At 50.5% G+C, this 11,624-nt stretch overlaps 1 protein-coding gene across 2 annotated transcripts in view; it reads left to right on the top strand.

The window, feature by feature from the left end:
* Nucleotides 1-898: 898 nt before the first annotated feature.
* The window catches only part of LOC145351999 (vacuolar protein sorting-associated protein 37B-like), a 29,403-nt gene continuing 18,677 nt past the window's right edge, over nt 899-11,624 (top strand). The window contains exons 1-4 of one of the 2 annotated variants that reach the window (XM_080201855.1): nt 899-926; nt 2,436-3,311; nt 7,574-7,699; nt 10,916-11,087. In XM_080201855.1, coding sequence (XP_080057981.1) covers nt 7,580-7,699; nt 10,916-11,087 — 292 coding nt within the window. In that variant the 5' untranslated portion in view covers nt 899-926; nt 2,436-3,311; nt 7,574-7,579. Of the gene's footprint in view, nt 927-2,435; nt 3,312-7,573; nt 7,700-9,582; nt 9,628-10,915; nt 11,088-11,624 lie in introns of those variants that run through there. The other variant, XM_080201857.1, reaches the window with a different exon arrangement.

The raw sequence follows: 11,624 nt of genomic DNA, 5'->3' as shown, positions 1-11,624 counted from the left end.
ATAAAAGTAGCTCTGTTGCTGATCCTCTGAAAAACCTTGTGATGGAACAGTACAGAGTTGTATTCTGGTGTGTGCGAGCTGTGGAGGGGAGGGGAGGGGGCAGAACTACGTCACCTGAAACCCCTCTATCAGTGCAACAGGGTCATTTTCAACTCCTGCCTGTAGGGGCATAGGGAATTTTCTTTAGAAATCACCATTGAAATCCATTCTGACCTCAACTGGATTTAACCATTGCTACATTTTAGTTAAACGTTGTGACCACCACAGCCCTCATTGTTTAAGGTGTCATGGAAAACCTGCGTTAAAGCAATCACAGAGAAGTATTACTCCCCTCCTTGCCATGTGGACCAGTCCAATTCATCTCCTGCTGGCTTGTTCCATTGTCCAGCAATCCTCCTGGCGGAGGGGGGGGGGGAGAGACTAAATGTATACCTCCCCTCTTAACTTGGCACACGTTTTAAAGAGCGCCTGTTTCATTTACTTAAAGTTGAACATAATCTATGTTTTAAAAAGGTGACAATTGAGAGGTTTGTAAAGAGATGTTTTCAAAACTCAGAAACGGGCACCCCCAGCCCTTCATATGGTGGAGTCCACACCCATGGACTGTTCCAATGGGGAAAGAGAGGGGTGTCTAATGCGGGACTGTTTCAACTTTGCACTCAGTGTGGAAAGAACGCCGACTGGGACACTACATGTATAGTAGAAATTGTGTTTTTAGCAGTAGTAGGCCGCCTAATGAAAATCTCGGCGTCAATAATTGTCGAATAGGTGGGTGAGTAGGGAGTTAACCCCCCCCCTCCCTCGCTCTTGCCTGAGCTGGGGGGTTGGTTGGAATGGTAGCGGCGGTGTGTGGGCGGGGCCGGTGGCTGGTGATTGACAGCCCGGCTGCGGGTGAGTCATTTCGGCGGCCGGCGGCGATGGCGGAGGTGGGAGCTCGGGGAGGTGGGGAGGAGGCGCTGTCTACGCAAGGGCCCGAGGCTGCGGCCTTTCACAGTGGAGGGCGAGGGGTTGAGCAAAACGAGAGCCGGGGGGGTGTGTGTGTGTGGATCGGAGGAGGAGGAGGAGGGAAAGGGAAAGAGGATTCTCCCCTCCCCCTCCATAACAGCTGCTGTTGGGGGGGGCAACCTGCCTGGTTGACCTTTGAACCCAGTGACCTTTCACCCCACTTGGCCACTTTGAGAGGTGTTGGTGGGCTTTGGAGGAGAGGGAGAGAGGGGTCTCTGTGTGTGGGTGTGTGTGTGTGTGTGTCTATCTAGGGAAGCAACAGGAGGTCGGACAGGGAGGAGGACTGGGCAGGCTCCAGCACTCTCTGCTGTAAGAGAGGAAGGGAAGGGAAACTTTCAAACAAAAGTTCAACCTGAGAAAAGTCATGGGACGTGGAAGGAGCTTTTCTTGGAAGCAATCCTGCCTGGCAGGAGGAAGTGAAGCCTTTTATTTCCCCCTCTTACCTCCCTGTTTTTGAGATTATTAGGATTCTTTGGTAGAGTGGAATCTTTGTTTTAACCTCATTCGACAGTTGAAGGAGGCGAATCCTGATTTTTTTCCTTTTTTTTCCCCCCTCTTGGCTTTGAGACCACCCAGGAGTTTTACAACTTGGGGAGTTGAGGGGGTTGAGCTACGAGGAGAGGCTGAGTAAACTAGGCTTGTACTCGTTAGAGTTTAGAAGAATGAGGGGAGATCTCGTTGAGACGTATAAGGTGATGAATGGGATGGATAGGATAGAGGTGGAGAGACTCTTCCCGCTCAAAAAAGACAGTAGGACTAGGGGGCACAGCCTCAAGATAAAGGGGAGGCGGTTTAGAACGGAGTTGAGGAGGAATTTCTTCACTCAAAGGGTGGTGAATCTCTGGAATTCTGTGCCCTTTGAAGTGGTGGAGGCTGCCTCGCTAAATATTTTTAAGAAGCGGGTTGATGGGTTCTTGATAAGAGAGGGGATTAAGGGTTGTGGGGAGAGGGCGGGAAAGTGGAACTGAGCCACGACAGATCAGCCATGATCTTATTGAATGGCGGGGTAGGCTCGAAGGGCTAGATGGCCTACTCCTGCTCCTATTTCTTATGTAACTGTCATTTTGACTTGAGCTGATTGAGTGGCACGGTGGTTAGCACTGCTGTCTTGTAGCTCCAGGAATCTGGGTTCAATTCTGGCCTTGGGTGGCTGTCAGTGTGGAGTCTGCATGTCCTCCCGTGTCTGTGTGGGTTTCCTCTTGTTCCCTCCCACAGTCCAAAGATGTGTGATTTAGGTGGATTGGCCATGCTAAACTGCCCCTTCGTGTGATGGGAACTAGCTAGAGTAAATATGTGGTGTTATGGGGATAGAGTCTGGGTGGGATTATTGTCGGTGCAGTCTCAATGGGCTGAATGGCCTCCTTCTGCACTGTAGGGTTTCTTTGACCTTTATAGTTGATTCCTAATTTCCTTTCTATTTTCTTTGGCAGAGTATATTGTGGATTTGGAAGGAGGGGATCTGAATCTCGGAGGCCACCCTGGATTGATGTGAGGAGAGTCTAGTTTTTTCCTCCAGATGATCCTGCCTCTGGAGGTATCGAACCTGGATTTTTGTTATTCCTGCTTCGGAAGAAAGGGAGAAGCCTGAATTTTTTTTTTTGTTTTTCTTGGAAATTATCCAGGATACAGAAGGAAGGGGAAATCCTGATTTCCCGTGGACATAGTCCTGAATTTTGGCAACAGGAATTGCAGTTTTGTAAGGGAGGGCACTTCTGGAATTCGAGAATCCTGATCTCTGGAGGCAGAGGGCGACTTTTCAGATATTTCTCTTGGGTTGGCTTTCATTTGGAACAGGCAACTAAGGCTTCTGGACAGATCACAATGTGTGGGGACGGAGTTGGATGAGGACAGAGCTGTTGATTTTTATTTAAAACCGGTTCGTTTCACTGCAATCTCTTCAGGACTTCACTTCGGAGCAGGAGGCCAGAGACTGTGTCCCATTCTGAGCTGCATCCTCTCTCTCTGTCTCTCTCCTCCTCCTCCTCACAGCGAAGATTTGATCACTGAAGGTGGCTTCCATAATCACAGATCGTCTTCTGGATCACTGTGCCTTATCCCTTCCCCTACCCCACCACCGCAATCGTTGCTCGGTTCTCAAGCTTTTCTGCATTGTGGGAGTTGTGCTACGTCCTCCTAGGAATTTAAAGGTTAGGATCAGGAGCCGTTTCTTCAGCGGGAAGGAGTAAAGAATTGTAGCACCCCCACCCACCCTTCCATTTGTGGGATTTTGGCACGAAGATTTTCAGCAAGGGATCTGGGCATCGGTGCAGCAACCCAGCGAGTCTGTTTTGTCAGTTTGACCGCAGGTATGGCACACATTACATGGCGATTCCCGGTGAATTCTTCTCTCCCCCACCGCCCCCCACACACACACACACACTCCTCCATTGGTGTGGCATCACTTGCCTTCATTAAGTCAGGGGCTAGCATGCGTGCCCTTCTGAAATCAGACGGGAACATTGATCCGAGCCTTGGCCCAAACACTGGATTTAACAAAAACTCACTCAGAGGGTGGTGGGAATCCGGAGCTCACTGACGGGCGATCGACGGCATCGTCCATCCCAACTGCCCGTCTACCGTGGCTACGTTCACGGCCAGGTGTCCCTGGAGAGGGAGCATGCGGTGTCCACGGGCGCAGTTGACGCCTTCTGTGCCTGCTGGGGACCACAGGGGCTGGGGTGCGTTATAGACCCCGACAATCACATTTTGATTTGATGTGTCTTAAGTTTCCTTTGTACTTTTGTTTTTGTTCGGGCTGTTCCCCTTCCTTTTGGGGAGCTGCCCCTTTTATTTTGTCCTAATTTAGTTTGAATTTGTCTATTTGGTTTGACCTAAAAGACTGAGGTAACAACCCTCACAGCATTTAAGCATTTAGATGAACACTTGAAATGCCTTGGCGGGCAAGGTTACGGACCAATTACTGATAAATGGGAACAGAATAGTGGGTGACTGATGGACAGTGAAGACACGATGGGCCGAATGGCCTCTTTCTGTGCTGTAAATCTCAGACTCACTGTGAGGGAGGTGCTGCCCTTCAGCTGAGAAGTAAAACCGAGGCTCTGTCAGGAAACAAATCGTGAGCGAGCAAAGGGATTCTCCCCACCCGCCCTGTTTCCCCTGCCTTTCCTCCTGAGACACAAAACCTGACTCTCAATCACTGAAACAGATCAACTGTGCGTGGGATCTTGCTGTGTGCATGCTGGCATGTGCATCTCCTGGCTGTGAAGCCTTATGGGGGGGGGAGGGGTGGGGTGAAGGGTTGGTTTGGAGAATGAAAAGCCTTCCTCCTGGTGGGATGATGTACCACAGTAAAGGGACATTCTGCCCATCTGTTTGCTCTCCACCCACTCTCTCAGAACCCCATCAATTTGTTCCCCCACGCATTTATCCAGTTCCCTTTTTTTTTTGAAAGTTTTATGATATGAAAATGCTCTTACTGCATCTTCAGACAGCGTGTCACACAACTTGCTCTTCCAGAGGGGGAAAAAAATTCCATTCGCTGGAAATGCATTCTCTCTATCTCTTCAAATTACAAACCCTTCATGACTCACAACACCTTTTAATAAATCTCCTCTTAACTTTTATTGCTCTTAGACGACTGATCCTAGTCCCTCCACATTCCCTCAGCCCAGTCTGGTCAGTCCCCTCTGCTGGCTTCCCAAGGTGCAGACGTTCTCCCTAGAGTCCAGAGTCCAGGAACTGGACACAGTTCCCCAGCTGAACTTGCAGTGTTGTTTGTATTTTTACATTGGAAAGGTTTAGCTATAGTATCGGTAATTTTCAATGTGTGACAGGGTTACCCGATTGGATTGGTGAACTTCAGATCTAGGCTGGTTTGGGGCTTGGACCTTTCCTGGTGTGTGTCCCTGTCATAAATCAGCCCTTTAGTTCTCAAACCCATTGCGTCAGATTTATTATTTCAATAGGTCAGTTTGTACCGGGGTCAGTCCTGTGATGGAAGGCTCATTCCAAATCTCCACACAGTTACAAAACAAATATTTGCAAGTTGGGCTGTTTTGAACGAAGCCCCTTGTTCCACTCTGTGTCCCCTGCTGCTAAATCCTGATTGCCAGGGTCGGGGAGTGATGTATACGTCCAGCTTCACCTGAGAGAGACTTCACTTACTGAGTGCCTGTCCCGACACAAGGAAAAAACTTTCAGCAGTTGAGGTACTTCACAGTTGCTGTGTAATACAGGAAACCAAACAGCCAATTTGCACACTGCAAACTTCCACAGCCAGTAATCTGACAATGAGCTGATGTTAATCGCGTGATAATGATTAGCCGCAGGGCAGAGTGGGAAATCTACCTTGCTGTTGTTCAACATTGCATTAGTGCAATGTCTAACGTCCAGCTAAGAGTGCAGACCTGGCCAGAGTTTAAAGTACGATGCAAACAATAGTGCGGCGCCCCCTTTGCACTGGCCCCCTGGCGGTGTGCCCCCCCCCCCCCCCCCCCACCCTCGGTGCCGACCCTCTGGCTGTGTGGTGCCCCCCCCCCCCCCCCCTCCCCCAACTTTGGGGCCAGCCCTCTGACGGTGTAGCGCTCCTTAGGACTGGATTTGATGTCTTGCGATTCACTTCATTAAAACCTGGGGATGTATCTACCTTGATTTGCTTTAAGACATCTAACATCTCTTTCTCTGTAACACATACACCCATCAATATTTAATATGTTTCTGGATATTGGACTGAGTGGAGGTGCAGCAATTCTTGCATTATCTCTGCTCCAGTTAACAGGATGGGAGAAAGTGAGTGAGAGAGACAAGCCCTCCTCACCGAGCTCTGTCAAGCATATGATGTAAGAAGTCTCACAGCATCAGGTTAAAGTCCAACAGGTTTATTTGGTAGCAAAAGCTCCAAGGTTTTGGAGCACTGGCTGCCCCTTCGTCAAGCGAGTGGGATTCTAATCACAAACAGGGCATAAAAAGACAAACTCAATTTACAGAATAATGATTGGAATGCAAGTCTTTACAGGTAATCAAGTCTGAAAGGTACAATGTGAGTGGAGTGTTCAGCACAGGTTAAAGAGATGTGTATTGTCTCTAAACAAGACAGTAAGTGAGATTTTGCAAGTCCAGGCAAGTCGTGGGGGTTACAGATAGTGAGACTTGAACCCAAGATCCTGGTTGAGGCCATCCTCGTGTGTGCGGAACTTGGCTAACAGTCTCTGCTCAGCGACTCTGCGCTGTCGTGTGTCGTGAAGGCTGCCTTGGAGAATGTTTACCCGAAGATCAGAGGCCAAATGCCCGTGACCGCTGAAGTGCTCCCCAACAGGAAGAGAACAGTCTTGCCTGGTGATTGTCGAACGGTGTTCATTCATCCATTGTGGTAGCATCTGCATGGTCTCCCCAGTGTACTATGCTTCGGGACATCCTTGCCTGCAACATATCAGATAGACAACATTGGCCGAGTTGCAAGAGTATGTACCGTGTACCTGGTAGATGGTGTTCTTGCGTGAGATGATAGCATCCATGTCGATGATCCGGCACGTCTTGCAGAGGTTGCTGTGGCAGGGTTGTTTGTTGTTGTGGTCACTGTTCTCCTGAAGGTTGGGTAGTTTGCTGTGGACAATGGTCTGTTTGAGGTTGTGCGGTTGTTTGAAAGCAAGAAGTGGGGGTGTGGGGATGGCCTTGGTGAGATGTTCGTCTTCATCAATGACACTTTGAAGGCTCTGGAGAAGATGTCGTAGCTTCTCCGCTCCAGGAGAACAAAGACGGGGCCATCGTCATACTGAACAGAATGGATTATTGCAAAGTTTACCGACAACTGAACAATGAGGAACACTACAGACAGTTACCTGCAGATCTGACCAAAGAATACACCTGTCAATTCAACACTCTGATCAAGACTTTTGATCTGGACCTTCAGAGCACCCTCAGTGCTCTCATCCCACAAACTCACCGCGTTGGAGATCTCTACTGCCTCCCGAAGGCAAACACACCCGGCCGTCCCATCATATCGGGCAATGGGACTCTGTGCGAGAACTACTCCTGGCTACGTCGAGGGCATCCTGAATCCCATTGTACAAAGAATTCCAACTTTTGTCACGACACTACCGACTTCCCACAGAAACTCAGCACACGTGGAGCAGTTGAACCAGGAGCACTCCTGGTCACAATGGATGTCTCGGCACTCTACATCAACATCCCCCAAGACCCCCTGGACTTGCAAAATATCACCAACTGTCCTGTCTGGAGACAATACACATCTCTTTAATCTGGGCTTAATGCTCGCTCCACTCACATTGTCTGTACCTTTTTAAGACTTGATTAGCTGTAAAGACTCACATTCCAATCATTATTCTGTAAATTGAGTTTGTGACTTTATTTGCCCTGTTTGTGATTAGAATTCCCCACTCACCTGATGAAGGGGCAGCTAACGTTCTGAAAGCTAGTGGCTTTTGCTATCAAACAAACCTGTTGGACTTTAACCTGGTTTGTGAGGTTTCTTACTGTTTACCTCAGACCAATGCCTGGCATCTCCACATCGTGAGCATATAATGGGCAGAGGGGACAGAGATAACCTGGATGAAGTGGAACTGCTCACTGTGTCCCCTCTCCTTTCCAGATCCCAATGGAATCTTTCCTATCAGTTTCTCTGATGAACAAGTTGAAGGGTCTGAGCCGCGAGGAACTCCAGGAGATCCTGAACAGCCAGGAGAAGCTAGAAGGCTTGGTGTTGGACAGCGAGGAGGTGAGAGAGAGAGAGAGCTTAGCATATCTGCTTACTAAACCTTGCCCAACTGGGAATCTGCAATATTCAGTGTCTCCTCCCATTTCCTGCCATCGGCCCTTTGAGTTGCTGACGGCCTGACATCTGAAATATTGGAGGGTGCATAGGCCACAGGAAACTCAAGAGTGTCTGTGTGTGGGGCAGGGTGGGGGTGCATGCATGTGGGGGGCGGGGAGGGTGCATGCGTGTGTGTGGGGCAGGGTGGGGGTGCATGCACGTGTGTTTGGGCTGGGGGGGGGGGGGGCGTGCACGTGTGTGTGTGTGTGTGTGTGTGTGTGTATACGCGTGCCAAGGTACAGCAGGGTGAGGTAGCTGCGGTGTTTACACCAGCCAACACTGGGCAGTGCTGCTAAAGTGGAATTAATGTGTTCAAAGTCCAAAAGAGAAATTGGAGTTTTTCCAGCACCTTCTGTGTCCCCAGGCTTGGCAGAACGTGACACAGCATCAATCCTCTTGTTAATTGTGCTCATTGTGTCCGGGTATGTATGGGACACAGCAGTCAGCTTGTGCACAGCAAGATCCAACAGCAAATCGTGCTGCTCAGGAGCTGGCAGCCTGTTGTGTTGGTTGAGGAGCTACTGTTGGGCACAGAGGGGCGATCCCCTGCCGACTGGTTTACACGATACCTGAATCCCGTGCACCAATCTGTGGTACTCTCCTCAAGTAAAGGTGTAATTGCATCAGGTGATCAGTCCGCTCATTCTGGGGATTGAGATTGAATACTTTTAGCGGGGGTTCAGGGTGTTGAGTGAACTGATAGAAAGACGGGACAATGTAGATGAGAAATAGTTACTTCATAAAGGTGAACCTGCAGGGTGAGCTCGGGGCTGAATGTCCTCCTTCCATTCCTGTGTAACAGGCTGGAGAAGGGGCTGAATGGCCTCCTCCTGTTCCTGTGTAACAGGCTGGAGAAGGGGCTGAATGGCCTCCTCCTGTTCCTGTGTAAAGGTTGAAGGTACAGAATGAGCAGGTGAATTGAATTCTCACATTGCCCTCGGAGTGCTGAGTATAACGAGTTATTCACTGACACGTTGTGGTAGTTGGTTTTCTTGCTCTGGCTTCAGGTTACCGCAACACCTGGAAACACAGTGAGAGACTGAGTAGAGGGTGCTACAGAAATAGCTGATCTGAGAGTTGTGATCAGCAGTCTCCCCAGTTAGATCAGATCATTAGCCATTACCAATCAAAGATTCCCTTCGAACAAGCTGTGCCGTTGTGGGGGGTGGGTGCCGAGGGAGCGCCGCGCCGCTGGGGGGTGGGTGCCGAGGGAGTGCCGCGCCGCTGGGGGGTGGGTGCCGAGGGAGTGCCGCGCCGCCAGTTATGCTTGGTCTCTAAAACACTATTTAACCCACAAGTGGATTACGGTGGGCAATTCTTTTCAGTGCTTTATATGGTGAGCCTGACTGTGCTGTGAGGGAGATTGGCCAGGGTTCTGCCTGAAATGGGTAAGGTTAGCGATGAGGAGAGATCGGACAGACTGGGATTGTTTACATCGGGACAGATGAGGCTGAGGGGAGAGACAACTAAGGTGTGGAGACTGGAGAGGGAGAATAAGCAGAGCGGTTAATAACCGAGGTGAGAAATTTTGAATAATTTGTAGAAGGCTGAAAGGGGAATTGAGAAACAACTTTTTAAATTAAGGGTCCTGAAATCGTTTTGTACCTGGGTGACAAGGGACTTAAACTCGTCATCTTTAATACTTGGACACTGACCTATAAGGATACGGACTAAGTTTGGGATTCTGCTGGATATATCACTCCTGGCCACCGTACACACAGGATGGGCTGAATGGCTTCAAGCTATAATTAAAATTCCAAATGCTTCATGTGTTTTACAAAGGGCGTGTCCAGAAGAGGAAGTAGTGCTCAAGTTTTTCAGCAAGATTTTCTGTAAGTTTTCTGTTTAGACCAAGCCTGGAATTCCCCGTTCTTCAGCAAATGAGAGTGCCGGTGTGCGGGGGAGGGTAATTTACATCCGGTTTCTGGTCTGGATCTAACTCCCTCCTCTGCTCTGTTCGTACCCGTGTTTACTTGGCCAAGCCTTGACCCTGCTTCATCCACCCTCAGCCAGTCAGGGAGCTGCAGAGCTGCATTCCCCAGCTCCCAGAGTGTACAGCAGTATCAGAGCTCACACACACACACTCTCTCTGCCTGGCCTGGATGAGGCTCTGGGCCTGTGGCTGCCTTCTCCTCACAGTGTGAGACTCCAGAATCAATAATGGCACTAATGAGGAACACTGAGAGACAGAGAGGACAGGCCGTGTCTTGAGGGATTAAATCGGGATAAAAAAAAAGGATAAACTATTCCTGTCGCAACAGAAATCAGTACGAGGAGAAATACTGGAGCTAAAGGGAAAATAAGAGGCTGCCCCACCCCCCCCCCCACTTCTCCCGGTTCTGCACTACCCACCACCCCCCCACTTTCTCCCGGTTCTTTTTCCCCTCACCCCCCCCCCCCCCCCACTTTCTCCCGGTTCTTTTTCCCCTCACCCCCCCCCCCCCACTTTCTCCCGGTTCTCTGCCCCCTCCCCCACCAACCGCACCCCCCCCCCCCCAAACCTTCTCCCAGTCCACTTCCACCCCCTCCCCCCACCTTCTCTTCCACCCCCTCCCCCCACCAACAGCACCGCCCCCCGGTCCTCTTCCGCCCCCCCCCCCCTCCCCCCCTCCCGGTTTCTTCCCCCACCACCCCCTCTCTCTCTGGTTCTCTTTTCTCGCCCCACCCCACACTTCTCCCGGTTCTTTCTCTCGCTGTTCTTCCCACCCCCCCCCCCCCCCCCCCCGGTTCTTTCTCACCACCCCCACCCTCCCCGGTTTTCTCCCTCCATCCCACCAGGAGAACCTCCTGGTTTCTCCCTCCACCCCTTCCAGACCCCCCTGCCTTCCACTCCCGGTTTCCCCTCTCTCCCAGAGCCACCACAAGGGACAATTAGGGATAGCCAAAGAATTTACTCTTTGTCAGTGGTGCTCCTTCCCTCAGCCTTGTGATGTGTGCTCTCCGTCATCTCTCACTGGATGTGCACCTTTAATCCTGGATCTCGTATTGCCACCAACCCATTCCTTGTCTCTCCTGTTGCTGGGGCCCCTCGTACCTCCACCAGAGAGCTCCACACTCTCTCTCTCTCTCTCTCTCGCTCAGCACTGGGACCTCTCTGACCTCCGTCCTGCCTTCTCTCAGGTGCAGAACCTCCAGCTGGAACGCGAGATGTCACTGGCGACTAACCGCAGCCTGGCGGAGAAGAACCTGGAGTTTCGGCCTCGGCTGGAGGGCGGGAAGGGCCGGCTGCAGGATAAGTACGAGGAGCTCCAGAGACTGTACAACGGGGTCCTGGAGCAGAAGGAGAAGCTGGGTAAGTGGGTAAACTGCCACTGGGCACCCAGCTCAGCTGCAGACTCAAAATGCATGAGTCAGTTTCATGTGCTGCCTGAGCAGGCAGTCACTCACAAGAGGCCCATGGAGTTGAAAACCAGCATGTGAACTGGCTTGCATTGCTGTCTTCGTATTCTTGAGATTAACTGGCTAGATAAGGCTTCATTGGGGTGGTGGGGGAGAGGGGTTGCGTAGTGGTTAGCACTGCTGCCTCACAGCGACAGGGACCTGGGTTCAATTCCAACGTAGGGTCGCTGTCTGTGTGGATTTTTGCACATTCAGTTAATGGTAGGGCGCTGGAGAGATTTAACCTTACGCAACAACCTAATCATGAAGTACCTTGTCAAAGGCCTTGCTAAAGTCCATGTAGATAACATCAACTGCACTGCCCTCATCTATCTTCTTGGTTACCCCTTCAAAAACTCAATTAAATTTGTGAGACATGATTTTCCACTCAAAGCCCATGCTGACTGTCCCTAATCAGTCCTTGCATCTTTAAATGTCCATAGATCCTGTC

The sequence above is a fragment of the Carcharhinus amblyrhynchos genome, chromosome 13 (assembly GCF_965287045.1).
Source record: "Carcharhinus amblyrhynchos chromosome 13, sCarAmb.v2.hapA, whole genome shotgun sequence".
Classification (NCBI taxonomy): Eukaryota; Metazoa; Chordata; class Chondrichthyes; order Carcharhiniformes; family Carcharhinidae; genus Carcharhinus; species Carcharhinus amblyrhynchos.
The sequence above is the reverse complement of the archived record's forward strand: the minus strand, read 5'-3'. Positions and strand labels throughout refer to the sequence as shown.